The sequence below is a fragment of the Apostichopus japonicus genome, chromosome 19, assembly GCF_037975245.1.
Source record: "Apostichopus japonicus isolate 1M-3 chromosome 19, ASM3797524v1, whole genome shotgun sequence".
NCBI lineage: Eukaryota > Metazoa > Echinodermata > Holothuroidea > Aspidochirotida > Stichopodidae > Apostichopus > Apostichopus japonicus.
In genome coordinates, this window is record NC_092579.1 from 16,131,740 (window position 1) to 16,152,630 (window position 20,891).

Genomic DNA, 20,891 nt, shown 5'->3' on the forward strand with positions numbered 1-20,891 from the left:
ACTCAGGTGGCCATGATTTTAAAACAAAAACTGTAACAGACAGGTTAGAATCCACCCTCAAACACAGGACCATAGTAAGGGTCATTAGGTATACACTGTACATTCAGTAGCCATGAAAAAGTAACTGTTACAGACAGGCTAGAATCCACCCTCAAACACAGGACCATAGTAAGGGTCATTAGGTATACACTGTACATTCAGTAGCCATGAAAAAGTAACTGTAACAGACAGGTTAGAATCCACCCTTAAACACAGGACCATAGTAAGGGTCATTAGGTATACACTGTACATTCAGTAGCCATATAAAAGTAACTGTGACAGACAGGTTAGAATCCACCCTCAAACACAGGACCATAGTAAGGGTCATTAGGTATACACTGTACATTCAGTAGCCATATAAAAGTAACTGTGACAGACAGGTTAGAATCCACCCTCAAACACAGGACCATAGTAAGGGTCATTAGGTATACACTGTACATTCAGTAGCCATATAAAAGTAACTGTGACAGACAGGTTAGAATCCACCCTCAAACACAGGACCATAGTAAGGGTCATTAGGTATACACTGTACATTCAGTAGCCATATAAAAGTAACTGCAACAGACAGGTTAGAATCCACCCTCAAGCACAGGACCATAGTAAGGGTCATTGGGTATACACTGTACATTCAGTAGCCATGAAAAAGTAACTGTAACAGACAGGTTAGAATCCACCCTCAAACACAGGACCATAGTAAGGGTCATTAGGTATGTACACTGTACATTCAGTAGCCATGAAAAAGTAACTGTAACAGACAGGTTAGAATCCACCCTCAAACACAGGACCATAGTAAGGGTCATTAGGTATACACTGTACATTCAGTACCCATAAAAAGTAACTGTAACAGACAGGTTAAAATCCACCCTCAAACACAGGACCATAGTCATTAGGTATACACTGTACATTCAGTAGCCATAAAAAGTAACTGTAACAGACAGGTTAGAATCCACCCTCAAGCACAGGACCATAGTAAGGGTCATTAGGTTTACACTATACATTCAGTAGCCATAAAAAGTAACTGTAACAGACAGGTTAGAATCCACCCTCAAGCACAGGACCATAGTAAGGGTCATTAGGTTTACACTATACATGCAGTAGCCATATAAAAGTAACTGTGACAGACAGGTTAGAATCCACCCTCAAACACAGGACCATAGTAAGGGACATTAGGTTTACACTATACATTCAGTAGCCATATAAAAGTAACTGTAACAGACAGGCTAGAATCCACCCTCAAACACAGGATCATAGTAAGGGTCATTAGGTATACACTGTACATTCAGTAGCCATAAAAAGTAACTGTAACAGCGAGGTTAGAATCCACCCTCAAACACAGGACCATGGTAAGGGTCATTAGGTATACACTGTACATTCAGTACCCATAAAAAGTAACTGTAACAGACAGGCTAAAATCTACCCTCAAACACAGGACCATGATTAGTGTCATTAGGTATACACTGTACATTCAGTAGCCATGAAAAAGTAACTGTAACAGACAGGTTAAAATCCACCCTTAAACACAGGACCATAGTCATTAGGTATACACTGTACATTCAGTAGCCATATAAAAGTAACTGTGACAGACAGGTTAGAATCCACCCTCAAACACAGGACCATAGTCATTAGGTATACACTGTACATTCAGTAGCCATAAAAAGTAACTGTAACAGACAGGTTAGAATCCACCCTCAAACACAGGACTACTTAAGGGTCATTAGGTATACACTGTACATTCAGTAGCCATAAAAAGTAACTGTAACAGACAGGTTAGAATCCACCCTCAAACACAGGACCATGGTAAGGGTCATTAGGTATACACTGTACATTCAGTAGCCATATAAAAGTAACTGTAACAGACAGGTTATAATCCACCCTCAAACACAGGACCATAGTAAGGGTCATTAGGTATACACTGTACATTCAGTAGCCATAAAAAGTAACTGTAACAGACAGGTTAGAATCCACCCTCAAACACAGGACCATAGTAAGGGTCATTAGGTATACACTGTACATTCAGTAGCCATGAAAAAGTAACTGTAACAGACAGGTTAAAATCCACCCTTAAACACAGGACCATAGTCATTAGGTATACACTGTACATTCAGTAGCCATAAAAAGTAACTGTAACAGACAGGTTAGAATCCACCCTCAAACACAGGACCATAGTAAGGGTCATTAGGTATACACTGTACATTCAGTAGCCATGAAAAAGTAACTGTAACAGACAGGTTAGAATCCACCATCAAACACAGGACCATAGTAAGGGTCATTGGGTATACACTGTACATTCAGTAGCCATATAAAAGTAACTGTAACAGACAGGTTAGAATCCACCCTCAAACACAGGACCATGGTAAGGGTCATTAGGTATACACTATACATTCAGTAGCCATAAAAAGTAACTGTAACAGACAGGTTAGAATCCACCCTCAAACACAGGACCATAGTAAGGGTCATTAGGTTTACACTGTACATTCAGGTGATCATGAAAAAGTAACTGTAACAGACATGTTAGAATCCACCCTCAAACACAGGACCATATGTCACCATGGTAAGGGTCATTAGGTATACACTATACATTCAGTAGCCATATAAAAGTAACTGTAACAGACAGGTTAGAATCCACCCTCAAACACAGGACCATAGTAAGGGTCATAAGGTATACACTGTACGTTCAGGTGGATATGATTTGACAAAGTCAATGTAACAGCGAGGTTAGAATCCACTCTCAAACACTAGACCATCATTAAAGGTTTTTGTTTTCTAACTACCACAGATATCCTGAATTAATCAGTCATATTTAAGTCCACAGTCTACAAACCAAGGACCATCTTGAAGGTGTATGCTTGAAAATATAGGAGGCTAATGAATAAACTTAACACATTGGAATCTATGCTCAACAATGTCTTCATTCAAATAAAGTTTGCTAGACAAACACAGGCAGAAGTATGTACACTTGTAAGATAGTCTTAACACTTCTATTTACAGATCCTTGCATGAATTGTCTCTACGAAGCTTTTACTACAATGTTATGTTAGCAGTATTTTGAAGATTGCTATTTCCAGTAGAAAAACATTTGTTACTCACCTGAAATGGTTTAATATTATCTGCATGATCTCTTTCATCCATTGTTTCATCTCCATTCCCTGATTCTTTGTCACTCTCTGTTTCTTTTCTATTCTTGGCTGCATTGATGGAAACCTTAATTAAAGTAATTAAAACCATTAAGCGACATGATTGAGACCAAGAGCCGCATGGCATCATGATTGGGACAGTCAATCAAGAAAAGGCAAGGATTTTGTGTACTAGGCTAAAAGAAAGCAATCTTTTGCAATCCCAAAATTCATACAACATGTCAGCAATTACGAATAAGAGAAGAACCCCCTTGTCATAAACATTTCATGGTTAGGGTATTGGGCCATTCAGTGCAATATTTAAGATAATCATGTCACACTTCGAGGGACTATAGATACATACTAGTTCCTTGTTTGGAAGTTTGTTAAAATACAGATGATGCACCTTTGCTGTGCACATATAATATATGTGCAACATTAAAACAACACAAACTACCTTTAAATATGTTTATTACAGCTAGATAACAACTTGAACATGTTTGTATACATCCAATTTTAACAGATAAGTGTAAATAAGAATTTTCACATCCATCCATAACTTTGCCCAAGACTGATCTCTTTTCATTTAAGAAAAACTACTCAAACTGTAGTTTTGCTTGGTACAGTATATGACATTGAAGGAGTGAGTACTACGCACCTTAGACTGTTGCTGCAGCCATGGTAGTTGTTTGACTCCATAGTTGTATAGCAGCTCTTCCCCTTCTTGAATATCACGAAGTGCAAATAAACACAATGCAGGAGTGCCTTCAATGTCAACTACAGTTAGCTTAACGTTCAATTCATCTTTTTGGCCATGGTTCACCAAGCGCCCAAATGTTGGTCCAATACTTGGTTCTTCTGAAGCATCAATACTATGAAAACGACGAAAGCATATTAAGCCAACATAAAAAAAATTCTTACCAGAAAAAATAACAGAAAAAAGGCAGCAGTATAACCTGCCACCACTTTGCTATTGAACAAGCTACAAATATATTTACAGGAATCAATAAATGTTTTACTCACCAGAATTCCTGTCCTTTGGATTTGAAGAAAAATCGGAATCCAGTAGAAATGTTTTGCTCTAGTATATCTCCTTCTTCCCCTGTGAGCAGTTTCCCACAGTACTCGAGCAGAAAGTCTCCCTTTTCAAACTTTTGACTTGCAAATACGCCTCTTCCTAAACCGCAAAGCAAAGTGCAAATATTTACAAGTTTTCATTGAAAGTGTAAATAAATAAATAAATAAATAAATAAATAAATAAATAAATAAATATATATATAAATAAATAAATAAATATATATATATATAAATATATATATATATATATATAAATATATATATATTTATATATATATATATATATATATATATATTTATACTTATATATTATATTAATATATATATTTATATTTATATATATAAATATATATATAAATATATATATATTTATATATATTTATACTTATATATATATTATATTTATATATATATATTTATATTTATATATATATATATATATATATATAGATATATATATTTATATATATTTATATGTATATATATATTTTATAAATATATATGATATTTATGATATTTATTATATTTAGAAAATATATTGGAATCATTGGCCCCTTTCGTCTACACACTTGGCAGTCGAATGAAAAGTACAAAGTGTAACACAATGAAAGTATGACACTAGGTAAGTGTAAATTGCATTGATGGGATTAGAACCAAATAACCCATGACTATACAGGAAGCGGATTAAGGAGCAAAGACTGGATTACATATGTTTGTAGAACTGATAGTTGTTAAGGGGTCCTAAGTCTTTGCTGAGGCCGGTGATGTCAGACTTTATACGAAAGATTCAAATGATTTCTTTACTATTGGTTCAGGCTTTCACAGTTTATTGGTGATATCATGGCAATAAAACTCCTTTCATTCCTCAACTGAAAACGTGTATTTTATTTTCAGACTGAAAAGTTGTCGGACTGAAAACTTGTCGGACTGAGGGTTGTACCCCACCTGTACAACAGTCCAATGACCATGGCACTGTATTGATATCTTACCACTTCCTTTTGAGAACTTGGAGAAATGGCATGGCAGAGAAAAGGGATGCAGATTGCAAAGGCTAATGAAGGCAAAGTAAAGTGGACAAGATCCATACCTAGCTATATTAGACTACAGGAATACACCAAGAGATAATATTCTCGAACCACCTGTACAACGACTGTTTGGACGAAGGACAAAGACCCTACTTCCAACAACTGAACATTTACTCGAGCCAAAAATACTGAAGCCAGAGACAGTACACAAAAGACTAGTAGAGAAGAAACAAACACAAAAAGAAAACTTATTTTGACAGACAGACAAAGATATTACCAGAACTTCAACCAGGAGATAACGTTCGCATATAGACTGACAAAGGCTGGTAACCAGCCACTATTGTATCTAAGGCTGACCAGCCCAGATCATACTATGTAGAGACAGCTGAAGGTGTACAGTATAGACGCAACCGCAAACATTTACTTAAAACTGGTGAAACATTTAGTTATGACAGACATGACGACAATGACATAGTTAATTCTGACAATGAACAAACCTCTTAAGAGGACCAAACCACGAACACTGATTTATGAAGAAGTATTAGAGCAAAGACAAAACCACCTTGGCACAGTGACTATGAAATGTGACCAAAGGAATTTAATTATTTCTGATAGTGAAGCGATAGTCATTTGGTAACCTAGAACCAGTTGTCAAATCTTTGCTAGAAATTGATTTTATAGTTATGCAGTGTTAGGTAAAAGTATATTTTTTCTCATCGGAGTCCTTAAATTTATTTTAACTGAAAAGGGGAGATGTAACATGTTGTACTCATTCTACAGTATTGTATTTTACACCAACCTTTAGCAACCACAATATGTCCTGTTGTAACCACCAACCTACCTTAAGAAGCATGGGGCTGTGGTCACTCTTAGGAATGTTTGTATATGACATATATATGATGCATGTTAGTAGAAGTAGTTAAGAACAATGAATCTGCTATAATGAGACACTCTGAATTCAGTAGTCAAAGCATTAACAATTCCTCTTTAAATCATCTCTTGTATCTCTATCATGAAGAATATTACAAAATGCTGATAGTGAAAATACAGCATTAAAGTGTATTGCAACAACTACTATGGGCCATGCTCGATCACGTCTGACCAAAAAACTGGAAATTCTCTACTAACGCTATCACTAAATAGCTACATTTAGCCTAGATAGAAAACCTTAGATAGCTGTTAGTACTAACATACACTCTTGAAGGCCCTTAGAAATAGTATAGTTGAGCTGTCATTAGAACATTAAGATGCTGACTGAGATCACACAAAGGTCAGTCACTTGTGTTACTCGAAATAAAGCTGATCATGGCATTTTGTAATAAAAACAATTGCATTATATCTGAGTAACTCACAGGATTGAAGAAACCTAATAACCTAATATGTATCTTTCAAAAAGCACATTCCATGTAAAAATTTCACCACTCCTCTTAAAATCTGCTAGTTGCATGTTGCATATAATGATATGCTGTATTGGCCCCAAATATGTCAGATTTTCAAATATGGTTACCTTTGGTAACAATTCTTAAAATATTTTTATTAACACCCTGGAGGCTGGAGGGAATTAATTACTTCAATGAGACATACAGCCATCATGTACATTCACTTAGGATGTCAGAGAACAATTTAGAGAGTAAACACCCCAGGAACGTATTTTTATTTTAAAACTCCTATATTTATATCATGCTATAATTTGGGACATATAGTCATATAGATACAGACTGCCTTTAACTTAAACCAGTCACTTGTCCAGCATTGTTTGGTCACATATGTGACATTGTATCCATGCACATACAGAGTGTTCATTGTAAATGTTGCCTTGTTTAAATCTGAATGTGTCCAGGAGCATGGGGGTGCATGGTTGGACATGTGGCATCAGCAAATCAGTGAATGCCACCATTCTCAACCAAATTAGGCAAACTTAAAATTGTTTGTGACATAACATGTGCTTCACAACACACCATTTGATCAATATTAATAATATTGGAGGAGAAAGGGAGAGGGAAGGGGTGTCGGTATTAAAATTCCCATTTTTCTCTTTCTTTAACTAAGCAGTAGCGTGCTCAAGGAGAGTTGTATAACATTAGCTGAACCTCAATACTGTACCAAGATACTGTACTGGGACATAGCATTCAGGTTATTCCATACTCAGAGTACTTTGGCCTTGACTGCAATTTAGCTAAGAATGTATGAAGGGCTGGAGTCTTCATGCTACATGGTGAAGTAGATTGTAGGCTTTTGAGTGCAGGCATATGTAGAGTAAATCACACTCTGCTACATTACATTTGAAACAATAGTAAGATGATTGAAACTTTAGTGATAAAAGATGTGTATTCTTCTTTATCTGTGAAGAATTGGCAGTAGTGAAACTATTGTGTGGTTCATTCAATTCCATTGGCTCGGGATGGTGATGGATTCCAATCTTAAGTGTATTGGGAACTGTAGTGTTTCACTGTCAAATAATAGTGGACACTTAGTATGTCATAAGCAACAAGCACATTTGGCTTCGGAGGTTGCTTGCACAGTTTAGCTGTGGCTCTGCTGTACACATGATCACCAAGCTTTAACATGTTACTTTATTTAATCCTTGTTAAAAAGTTTAGTTAATGACAGCAAATTAAAATTTAATTGAAGAATTTTCAACAACCAATGTCAATGAAATCAAGATTGCATTATATCTAAAACAGGTTTCCAATGTTTGCATTGTAATAGTACTTAGTATGTGGCAACTGCTGGTATGCAATTTATGTGAATACACGTCACCTATTAGTGACACTTAAACCAAGTAACCTAAAAAAAAATTCTTATCCACACCCTGAAATAATCAGGGGATTCAACGGAGTGTAACACGCTTTTAACCCAGACCAATTAGAATTATATTACTAGATTAAATTGCCTGAAATGGTTTGTTAACCCATACTGACAACATGATAATTGTACTGCAAGCCAAGTTGCAAACTGTGCCATTGCTATTTATGTCATCTGTGCAACAGACTAATAACCATGGCATTGGAAATTTCCAGTTTTCTTTGACAATTTGATATGCTGAATCTCAAATTCAAGTAGTTATGTTTATTGTCAAAAAGTTACTGACCAGGCTAGTGAAAGTTAAATTCAGGGATCAGTTTGGGTCATTTTATAACAAAAATGTCAATGTTTCCAAAGGTTTACCTTCCCTGAAATAGCAATGGATTTGGTTGAACATATCCATAATTCATGACGATGCAGGGAAACTTCAGATCAGGGCAGATGAGGGTGTAAGAGGGATATGGTAAATAGCTGATCATCTCAGCTTAGGATCAAGTATCCTTAGTGTGCATGAATGAAAATTGACTAATTGCATGGTGCTCCTGATTTTTTACTTTTGAATGTAACTGTATCTATTGTCTGTAAAGGCCAGTTGGAGATTATATTTAAAGGACCTTCAAATACACTCTTTGCTACTTCATGCATGTTCTTTTAGTTAATATGATTTACAGTTAAAATTAATTGTATTTAATTTCCTTAATTCTTACAAACTGATCCCTTGTTTAAAGCTATAAACATCCAATATCTGTGTTTTGAAACATCAAGGTAATTTTAGGTAACTGTATGCCTCTTAACAATTCCCTTTAAATGGGTTGGTTTATACATGGAGGTAAAACCATAGCAGGGTATGGTTACCTGAACCTACAAATAGCTTGAGGCTCCATTGCTTGTTAAGTTGTAGATAGTACAGATTACATTTTGTTGACCTGAATTCAGGTCACTCTATGGTATACCAATGGACTTAGACATAATTAAATTAAAAGGTTTTATTAATGTTTTTTTCTAAATCTTTTGTGCAATCAGTGTCAAATATAGTATGCTAGAGCTTTGTGCTTGAGGATCATGAATCAGCTAAAAATGAAATTGTGAAAAAAAGGACTGGAGCAAGCTGGTAGCACTTCTGGATATAGATAATTATCAGTCGGTAAGGTTCCAGAGAACCTGTACAAGCACTAATAATTTCACAAATTTCAAGTTAATAGTGTGACCAACCCACCCCCACCCCTGCCAAGATAATGAACCATGTAGATTATAAGCTTGACTATTTTCATAAAGATCCTCTTATTATGCCTTTGGCTTTTTCTTAGAATTATTATTAATAAAAATATTCTTAATTTTTTTTTTCAGGATGTGTCAGGGTCAGTTTTCTAGCTGCAGTAAATTGCATTAGAATTAGAACTTAATCCAATCTCAGAGATAGGCTTTTTTAAAGACTCCTTCTCTTTCCTTGTTTAACAAATTGGAGCAGGAAATGTGTCACAACAATTCATCAACCGTGTGAACTGTACCTTCCACATTAATTAACACTTAAGGCCCACATCACGATTAGGGCAGGTGGGATTAATAGCAGTGCAAAAGAGGCAAATTGCAAGTTAAGTTGAATCAGTCATGTACATAAATAGTATATCAAAAAATAATTGCAGGACATTACCTTTAAGGGGAACTTGCTGTACGAGAAAGCCATCTCTGTCTTTTTTTGTTTTTACATATGACCGTGCTACTTCCTCCGGCTTTTCTCGCTTTCTTCTCATAATTATGACTGAAAAGCAATGATAATTCATATTTAGCATAACATATCAATCATATTACAAAAAGGCTTAACCCATTTTCAAGATTCATTATGTTAAATATTCATATAACAATATACCCAATGTTATATTTCACATTACTATAGTCTTTGAATTTTAATACAACAATGAGGAAATTAATATGAGTATATATTGAGTGATTTCATGTGATATGCATTGTTATGTTAATGAGGCAAAGTCTCACTGGGAAGAGGCTGGTCTATTGCAAGAACTACATTAACTTTGAATACCTGCTGTAGATCCAATCCTATCTAATTTTACAAGCTCAAGGTAGTTATCAGCTCACAGCAGTCACAAGAAATAAAGTGTAGCCTAGCTACTTGACTATTGTTGCAATTTCAGATGAATTCATTCCAACCACTGTGCCCTGATTTGACCTATAGACTATAGTGTTCTTCAATAAGTGTGCAGCTATCTGGTTTTCTATTACAATAGTCAGTTATCTCCCTAACATGAGGTCCTCCTTCCATCTACATCATACATGTATGTAATTCACAGCCTTTTCCCTGTGACCACATTGCTAAATCAACCTTGAGACTGCAAGATTAGGCGTGTAATGCCCAAACTGTACCCACGTAGCCTTAGTTACCTTAAAGCTACATAGTAATTAGTACTAGGCCTACTACTAGTATTTAGTTAACAAGAGTCAAGACCCCCTTGGCCACGCCATGGCTAGTCATTGCCAAACTTAAGCCTTAAAAATCCACATTTAAAGCACCAAAAATGATTAAAAAAGACTTAAATGTTACTCAAATGCTTCTTAAGAAAACATGAAACAAACAATTACAATTAGTTGTCTTCTAATTATACCTTGGAAATCCGTAACAGCCGATGTGGTTAGGCCACTGGCAAATACAAACACAGTGTGTAAAGATATCTTTTCTGAAATGTTTTGGAAATTTTGATATTTAAAATTTCTTCATTTTAAACACATGTGGTGGTCGAGAACATACATTAATTTACTATAGACTTTCTAACATCAGATTGATTGGTTGCTTTAAATACAATAGGCTATGTCAGTTTTAGGATGACGATGAAGAAACGGTCGATCGTAGGTGTAAAGGTCTTTTAGTCTTAGACGTCCTAGACCTAGGTGATATATTTACCAACGCTTATAATATATATATATTTATTTCTTAAGCTAATGAGTAGCTACACATAAGGGGTAAAATAAAAAAAGGCAAATGGAACTTACCTCTTGAGCAGCAATGTAATATTAAATCGAAAAACGGTTAGATACGAATATAATTTGGCTTCAGATTGCGAACGTCCAGACTTTGCCTCATTTGGTTATCGGCCGGTCCGAAAACTTTCAGTAAAGAGGCCTTTGCGGTTGTCTCAGGGATCATACAATCAGATATGATGAAGAAATCACAGACAGTCAACGTCATAACCCAGTGAGTAGTGACTCAGTATATGGCAATAACCACTACTTTTCCCGCCTTTGAACAGATCCAGCTTTTTTCCCGCCTTTGGAAAGATCCAGCTTGAAACTATGTAATCATTGTTCGTACTGTACAAGTTAACCTGAATGTCGATCTATTAATAAATTAACACACTTTAGAGCGTCCAGGGCTTGCCCCTGATATAAACACCAGGCTGACAACAGCTCAAGGTTGTATCTGGACATTCCTCCCTTAACTTAAATTTATGTGCTGTTAATTAAGTGTCTTGCTTGATACAGTGAGATTTCTGGATTTATTAATCACTTGAAGCAGTTCCCTGATCATAGAGAACGTATATGGTTGGCCACAGTGGACAAAATTAGGAAATTTATGCCGACATATATTCGATTTAATGCTCACATAAATTTGGTTTAATACTGACATTAATTCTGAATCAAATACATTTTTATATCTACATAACTTTGATTTCATGTAGACATGAATTCGAATTAATGCTGGCATATATTCAAATAAATGCTGGCATATATTCATATAAATGCTGGCATAAAATCAATTCTAAGAGGGCATAGCCTGTAATTGATTTTATGTTGGCATATTTTCGATTTATTGTCAGCATATAGTCGATTTATAGTCAGCATATATTTAATTTAATGCAGACATATATACATATTCGATTTATTGCTGACAAATATTTGACCAATTGTATTGCGGGAATATATTTCTGCATATTTTCACTTCCGACAACAATTCAGCCACATCCGACTATGGTATAGGCCATACTGGAAATAATTGCTGATTTAATGTCCATACGAATTAAACTTATTACCGGTTCGGATTCTATTTAATAACGGCATTCATTCTCAGCCGATCACCATGCAGCTTCATGATATGATATAAATAATATAAATGAAATGAAACAATATAAATACTCCTAAAAAAATAGTCTACAGTCCCGCTCGCGTTAATTACTGGATATGTGTACGCGCACATGATCGTATAAAAGTCGTATTAAAAAGTACAACCGCGTATAAACCCGTTGACAAACAAATTGCCGCGTAGACGCCGCGTAGACACGTCGTATAATCCCTGTACGAGTTTATACCAAGGAAATGCTATTGTTCTAAATGAATATGAATTAAAGTCGCCGAAAGAATTAGTGAGATGTTTGAACCAGCCGTTTCTTAAATCGTAGTTTAAGACGTGATATTCACCAACAGCGAAGAGATCGTAGGTAAAGTGTTTGCCGGCATAACACTTAAATTTTATATACAAATATATGTATACAGTATAAACAAATAACCTACATGCAAACTGCACACATATGGTACACCGCGCCGTGTATAGGAACAAGTCACGCCCATAGGCGTACGAGGCGGGGGGGGCAGGGGGCAGACTGCCCCCCCCATTTCCAGAGGACAAGAAATTCGGGCAAAAGTCCTGACAAATTCGGGCAGCCTAAGGGGAGAAAAAAATATGTAGTAGCTTGCCCGAATCTTTTCATATTTTTGCCCGAAAATTCCGTGGAGAGCGTTCTGTGTTATTTGTTTTGTGACATTAATATTGATATAACTTTATAAGCCTAATGATTTTCTTTATTTAGCATCATGATGCCCGAATATTTTCTCGTAAGAGCAGCTCATCTGGGCTACCACGCTTTTTGCACTATCGCCCAAAATTATTAAGAAGAAACACTGCTCCCCCACAAACCGAAATGGTCCCGTATGCCTATGGTCAAACCCTGTGTATATTAAACTGAGTGCATCATGACATATGCACAGAGCACGCCGTACTACCAGGGACGTCGCTAGAGGGGGCGGTGTGGGGTCACACTCCCCCAATCTTGGTAAAACTGACGATATTTGGAAAATTTTAGTGCAAAAGTCAAAATTTTCGACTGTCGCACTCTTATTTTCCGACTGACGCACACTAATTTACATATATTCTTGTAATTTGTGAATGACCTAAAATTTTCGGTCCAGTCGTTTTCCTTGTTGTATTATCAATATTTGTTCATTTTTCTTTTCTTTTCTCCCAGGGAGTCTCCTACCTTGTTAAGTCTTTTATGACTTTTTAGGAGACTTCCTTTCCCTTTGTACACAATTGGCGATAAATAAATGAATGAATACGAACTTTTGTATGGTGGAGTATAAGGATCGCGAGAAACAATTTCTCAATGTAGAATATACGTAAGGATTAAATATACAGTAATAATATTATACAGTAATACAGTAATAAAATATTACTAGTACGAGTTAATAAATTCCTTTTTCAAATGTCTGGTGAATGTGGGTTTTGAAGTTATGAACTTCACATTTTTTGATAGATCATTCCAGATTTGTATTGCTCTGTTACGATGACCGAATTTCCCTATGTTACTATGGTAAAAATTGCAATGAGCGTTGTTGGCTTGTCTTTTGTGATGGTTATGTAAGACTCTGTTACTACAAATAAAGTCATTAAAAGTGACTGGCAGTAATCCATTCCATGCTTTGTAAGCAAAGGCAGCAACCTTGACTGTTATAATATCACCGAGTTTTAATAAATTTAGGGACTTGAATATTCCACTAGTATGTTCAAGTGGTGGGGCATTAGCAATGTGACGTATAGTCTCTTTTGGAGAATATTTAGGCGGTCAATGTTTACATTGTATGTACCAGACCAAATAGTTGTACAATAGGATAAGTGTGGCAGAACTGGTGTTTGATACAGCATTCTAAGGACATGCTGTGGGAGGAAAAATTTCAGTTTAGATAATATACCAGTATTTATTGCTACAGTGTTACATACTGACGAAATATGGTTATTCCAAGAGAGTTTACTATCAATATTAATACCAAGAAACCAAGAAACGTATGATTTTGATAAAATAATAATGCCTAATAGAACTACTGCACAACGTTTGCCAGCTTCAATTTGGATAATTTATGCATTAATTTTACTATTGGATGTGTTGGCCATGTTCGTTAGCTTCAAGTAAGTTCGGGATATACGTTAATATTTAATAGTATACAATTAAAACGCGCAATGCTAATCTACGGAATCTTAAAAGTGCCATCAAAATAAGAAAAACTTTGCCCCATAAGGTGACATTTTTCAGTAAATTGTTTAGATAACAAGATAAAATCTTATCGAAAATCATAAAAATGTTGGATTGCACAGTTGCTTTAACTGAGCAATTGAACAATTTTCTGCAAAATGTTTAATTGACAACTTATCATATCTCATCAATTGTACATTTTGCTGCAATATGTTCAATTGATACCTTCATTCTGTCTGACCAATTGAAACATTTTCTGCAAAATGTTAATCGACAATTTATCTTGTCTCGTCAACTCAACATTTTTCTTTAAAATGTTTAATTGTTCACTTCATTCCAAATGCTCAGTTGAAATGAAGTGAACGATTGATTTTTTTTTCATTTGAGTGATAAATAGCCCCAACCCCCCTCCCCCCCCCCCCCGAAAACATTTTTTGAAATATTTAAAGTACCCAATACACCTCCAATGAAGAACAGAACTTATTCTGTTTGATTTCTTGACTTAAAGACCATTAGGGGAAAACTAGAAACACTCACTAGGAGGAAACATACCTGCAAACCAAAGACAATTTTGGTAATTTCACCTACAGACACGGGACATGTACTAAAACACATTCAATAAAGGTTAAAACCCACTCTTAAATAGCGATTCGATGACCTAAACATTATTTTCGATAATCAGTATAATTTAGCTGTATTTTTTTTTTAACTCTGCACAAAATATATGCACTCGATCGGACCGCTCGGCACCCCGTGTGTCCGCAATTGGTATCTGCTTGCGTAGTTGAATGTGAAAACATTAACAGCTTGTAAATACAATATCTCAAGAGTTGAAAGTTGGCTGTACCTCCAACCTGCTGAATTTTCAGTATCAACATGAAGAAGCCTGTCTTCAAAATTAGACACTATCGAAATGTGCTACAATTCTTGTCGCAATTGGAATATACTTGTCCCAATTTGTAACAACTTGAGTTGTTGCAATTTGTAATGAAGTCTTTCACAATATGAATGATAATAAACTGCGAGCGAAACCAAAGAGAATATTTTCATTTTACAGTATTCCAGTTGAACGTCTTTGAGGCAAACCTATTAACATGTGAAATATGTTTTCAGGTTGATGACTGTTCAAGGCTCAGACTCTGAACCGTCTTACGCTTATGGTGACACGGATCGCGATCTAGTTCCAGCTTGAACTGGTCATTTTTTGAAATAATTCAATTACCCAATACCCCTCCAATGAAGAAGAGAACTTATTCTGTTTGATTTCTTGACTTTAAGACCACAAGGGGAAAACTAGAAACACTCACTAGGAGGAAACATACCTGCAAACCAAAAACAATTTTGGTATTAATTTGACCTACAGACACGGGACATGTGGAAAATTTTAGTTCAACAGTCGAAATTTTCGTCTTTCGCACTCTTATTTTCCGACTGTCGCACTCTAATTTACATATATTCTTGTAATTTGTGAATGACCTAAAATTTTCGGTCAAAATTGACCTATAATCAGTCATATTTACCACGTTTTCCTTGTCACATTGAGAAATTGTTTCTCGCGATCCTTATACTCCACCATACAAAACTTCGTATGATTTTGAAAAAATAATAATGCCTAATAGAACTACTGTACAACGTTTGCCAGCTTCAATTTGGATAATTTATGCATTAATTTTACTATTGGATGGGTTGACTATGTTCGTTAGCTTCAAGTAAGTTCAGGATATACGTTTATTATTTTTAGAGTATACAAGTAAAACGCGCAATGCTAATCTACGGAAGCATAAAAGTGCCATCAACATAAGAAAAACTTTGCCCCATAAGGTGACATTTTTCAGTAAATTGTTTAGATAACAAGATAAAATCTTATCAAATATCAGAAAAATGTTGGATTGCTCAGTTGCTTTAACTGAGCAATTGAACAATTTTCGGCAAAATGTTTAATTGACAGCTTATCATATCTCGTCAATTGTACATTTTGCTGCATTATGTTCAATTGTTACCTTCATTCTCAGACAGCAATTGAAACATTTTCTGCAAAATGTTTATCGACAATTTATCTTGTCTCGTCAACTCAACATTTTTCTGCAAAATGTTTAATTGTTCACTTCATTCCAAATGCTCAGTTGAAATGAAGTGAATGATTGATTTTTTTCATTTGAGTGATAAATAGCCCCAACCCCACCCCCCCCCCCCCCGAAAATATTTTTTGAAATATTTAAAGTACCCAATACACCTCCAGTGAAGTAGAGAACTTATTCTGTTTGATTTCTTGACTTTAAGACCATAAGGGGAAAACTAGAAACACTCACTAGGAGGAAACATACCTGCAAACCAAAGACAATTTTGGTAATTTCACCTACAGACACGGGACATGTACTAAAACACATTCAATAAAGGTTAAAATCCACTCTTCAATGGCGATACGATGACCTAAATATTATTTTCGATAATCATTGTAATTTAGCTGTATTTTTTTTAAACTCTGCACAAAATATATACGCACTCGATCGGACCGCTCGGCACCCCGTGTGTCCGCAATTGGTATCTGCTTGCGTAGTTGAATGTGAAAACATTGACAGCTTGTAAATACAATATCTCAAGAGTTGAAAGTTGGCTGTACCTCCAACCTGCTGCATTTTCAGTATCAACATGAAGAAGCCTGTCTTCAAAATTAGACACTATCGAAATGTGCTACAATTCTTGTCGCAATTGGAATATACTTGTCCCAATTTGTAACAACTTGAGTTGTTGCAATTTTTAATGAAGTCTGTCACAATATGAGTGATAATAAACTGCGAGCGAAACCAAAGAGAATATTTTCATTTTACAGTATTCCAGTTGAACGTCTTTGAGGCAAACCTATTAACATGTGATATATGTTTTCAGGTTGATGACTGTTCAAGGCTCAGACTCTGAACCGTCTTACGCTTATGGTGACACGGATCGCGATCTAGTCCCAGCTTGATCTGGTCATTTTTTATGAAATAATTAAATTACCCAATACCCCTCCAATGAAGAAGAGAACTTATTCTGTTTGATTTCTTGACTTTAAGACCATAAGGGGAAAACTAGAAACACTCACTAGGAGGAAACATACCTGCAAACCAAAGACAATTTTGGTAATTTCACCTACAGACACGGGACATGTACTAAAATACATTCAATAAAGGTTAAAACCCACTCTTCAATGGCGATTCGATGACCTAAATATTATCTTCGATAATCAGTATAATTTAGCTGTATTTTTTTTTTAACTCTGCACAAAATATATGCACTCGATCGGACCGTTCGGCACCCCGTGTGTCCGCAATTGGTATCTGCTTGCGTAGTTGAATGTGAAAACATTGACAGCTTGTAAATACAATATCTCAAGAGTTGAAAGTTGGCTGTACCTCCAACCTGCTGAATTTTCAGTATCAACATGAAGAAGCCTGTCTTCAAAAGTAGATTCTATCGAAATGTGTTACAATTCTTGTCGCAATTGGAATATACTTGTCCCAATTTGTAACAACTTTAGCTGTTGCAATTTGTAATGAAGTCTGTCACAATATGAGTGATAATGAATTGCGAAATAGACCAAAGAGAATATTTTCATTTTACAATATTCCAGTTGAACGTCTTTGAGGCAAACCTATTTACATGTGATATATGTTTTCAGTTGATGACTGTTCAAGGCTCAGACTCTGAACCGTTTTACGCTTATGGTGACACGGATCGCGATCTAGTTCCAGCTTGATCTGGTCATTTTTTATGAAATAATTAAATTACCCAATACCCCTCCAATGAAGAAGAGAACTTATTCTGTTTGATTTCTTGACTTTAAGACCATAAGGGGAAAACTAGAAACACTCACTAGGAGGAAACATACCTGCAAACCAAAGACAATTTTGGTATTAATTTGACCTACAGACACGGGACATGTGGAAAATTTTAGTTCAACAGTCGAAATTTTCGACTTTCGCACTCTTATTTTCCGACTGGTGCACTCTAATTTACATATATTCTTGTAATTTGTGATTGACCTAAAATTTTCGGTCAAAATTGACCTATAATCAGTCATATTTACCACGTTTTCCTTGTCATATTGAGAAATTGTTTATCGCGATCCTTATACTCCACCATACAAAACTTCGTATGACTTTGAAAAATAATAATGCCTAATAGAACTACTGTACAACGTTTGCCAGCTTCAATTTGGATAATTTATGCATTAATTTTACTATTGGATGGGTTGACCATGTTCGTTAGCTTCAAGTAAGTTCAGGATATACGTTTAATATTTAATAGTATACAAGTAAAACGTGCAATGCTAATCTACGGAAGCATAAAAGTGCCATCAACATAAGAAAAACTTTGCCCCATAAGGTGACATTTTTCAGTAAATTGTTTAGATAACAGGATAAAATCTTATCAAATATCAGAAAAATGTTGGATTGCTCAGTTGCTTTAACTGAGCATTTGAACAATTTTCGGCAAAATGTTTAATTGACAACTTATCATATCTCGTCAATTGTACATTTTTCTGCAATATGTTCAATTGATACCTTCATTCCGTCTGAGCAATTGAAACATTTTCTGCAAAATGTTAATCGACAATTTATCTTGTCTCGTCAACTCAACATTTATCTTTAAAATGTTTAATTGTTCACTTCATTCCAAATGCTCAGTTGAAATGAAGTGAACGATTGAATTTTTTTTTCATTTGAGTGATAAATAGCCCCAACCCCCCTCCCCCCCCCCGAAAATATTTTTTGAAATATTTAAAGTACCCAATACACCTCCAATGAAGAAGAGAACTTATTCTGTTTGATTTCTTGACTTTAAGACCATGAGGGGAAAACTAGAAACACTCACTAGGAGGAAACATACCTGCAAACCAAAGACAATTTTGGTAATTTCACCTACAGACACGGGACATGTACTGAAACACATTCAGTAAAGGTTTTAAAACCCACTCTTCAATGGCGATATGATGACCTATTATTTTTCAATAATCAGTATAATTTAGCTGTATTTTTTTTAACTCTGCACAAAATAAACGCACTCGATCGGACCGTTCGGCACCCTGTGGGTCCGCAATCGGTATCTGCTTGCGTAGTTGAATGTGAAGGCATAAACAGCTGTAAATACAATATCTCAAGAGTCTTGAGTTGAAAGTTGGCTGTACCTCCAACCTGCTGAATTTTCAGTTTCAACATGAAGTAGCCTGTCTTCAAAAGTAGATTCTATCGAAATGTGTTACAATTCTTGTCGCGATTGGAATATGCCTTGTCCCAATTTGTAACAACTTGAGCTGTTGCAATTTGTAATGAAGTCTGTCACAATATGAATGATAATAAACTGCGAGCGAGACCAAAGAGAATAATTTCATTTTACAGTATTCCAGTTGAACGTCTTTGAGGCAAACCTATTTACATGTGATATATGTTTTCAGGTTGATGACTGTTCAAGGCTCAGACTCTGAACCGTTTTACGCTTATGGTGACACGGATCGCGATCTAGTTCCAGCTTGATCTGGTCATTTTTTTATGAAATAATTAAATTACCCAATACCCCTCCAATGAAGAAGAGAACTTATTCTGTTTGATTTCTTGACTTTAAGACCACAAGGGGAAAACTAGAAACACTCACTAGGAGGAAACATACCTGCAAACCAAAGACAATTTTGGTAATTTCACCTACAGACACGGGACATGTACTGAAAGTGTTTATACACATGCAAATACAGGACATGTACCGTTGTGCTTCAGAATAATCAGCCAGTTTAATGGCATATGATAAAACTCTTAATATCATGCAGTATATGCGGTTTCTGGGTCTATAAGCGTTAAATCTGACGAATTGAAAAAGGTTTAAGTATTAGTTCAATTGGTTGGTCGTAACAAATGATTTAATAATCAACCACTTCCCGAAGAGAGCAGAGCATCACTTCATGAAAAAATCTAGGTTATATTTTTTACGCTTCAACTTGGAAGAAAGACCAAACAGCACTTAAATGTTTCTCCCGGGACTCACAGTGGTCCAGCCCATCCTGTCACTGCATTCTAGTATACCTGTCATCATGATTGAATTTTTCCTTTCACTAAGTCCAACCAGTAAAGTTTGGAAATGAAGTTATTCACAATGACATTACCAATTCGACCACCCCTATTCCTGATTCCCTTGTCAAAGAATACTTTTTACCCATCAGTTGTGATGTCATTGCTCTTAGAAATTCAATTTTTCACCATAATGAGCAAAAGTAATGGCTTATAAGCCATTAAAATGAGGGCGCTGTTAAAATGAGGGCGCTTTTAAAATGAGGGCGCTGTTATCAATTTAGTGAAATTTTGAAAGACACACATATATGGGGAAAAAGACACAGAAACACATATTTGGAAAATTACCCTCAATCCCGGGACACGGCTGAAAACGCCTTGGGAGCTACAAGGACCCCACTTTGGACATCCTCCACCGTTAAAAAAGTCGGGACGTCAAATTTTGTCCTGACTTTTCAAAATGTCCTGACCTTATAGGTGTGTTTTTTTTTTCATGTCCTGACATTCAAGGTATGGTGCATACATACATACATACATACATAC

General features: G+C 35.6%; 2 protein-coding genes across 4 annotated transcripts in view; one reads left to right on the forward strand and one right to left on the reverse strand.

Annotated features, from left to right (window-relative positions):
* The window catches only part of LOC139959985 (heparan sulfate 2-O-sulfotransferase hst-2-like), a 60,608-nt gene that overhangs the window by 30,846 nt on the left and 8,871 nt on the right, over nucleotides 1-20,891 (forward strand). The gene's annotated exons all lie outside the window — the stretch shown is intronic.
* On the reverse strand, nucleotides 2,556-14,668 carry LOC139960328 (N-lysine methyltransferase KMT5A-A-like). 2 transcript variants are annotated; one of them, XM_071958628.1, is made up of 5 exons: nucleotides 11,063-14,668; nucleotides 9,711-9,818; nucleotides 4,176-4,329; nucleotides 3,811-4,024; nucleotides 2,556-3,240 (listed from the first exon to the last, which is right to left on the reverse strand). In XM_071958628.1, the coding sequence occupies exons 2-5, from the start codon at nucleotides 9,808-9,810 to the stop codon at nucleotides 3,061-3,063; spliced, it is 648 nt and encodes a 215-aa protein (XP_071814729.1). In that variant the 5' UTR covers nucleotides 9,811-9,818; nucleotides 11,063-14,668; the 3' UTR covers nucleotides 2,556-3,060. The 2 variants fall into 2 exon arrangements, with proteins under 2 accessions (XP_071814729.1, XP_071814728.1); XM_071958627.1 differs by having other exon boundaries at nucleotides 9,711-14,668.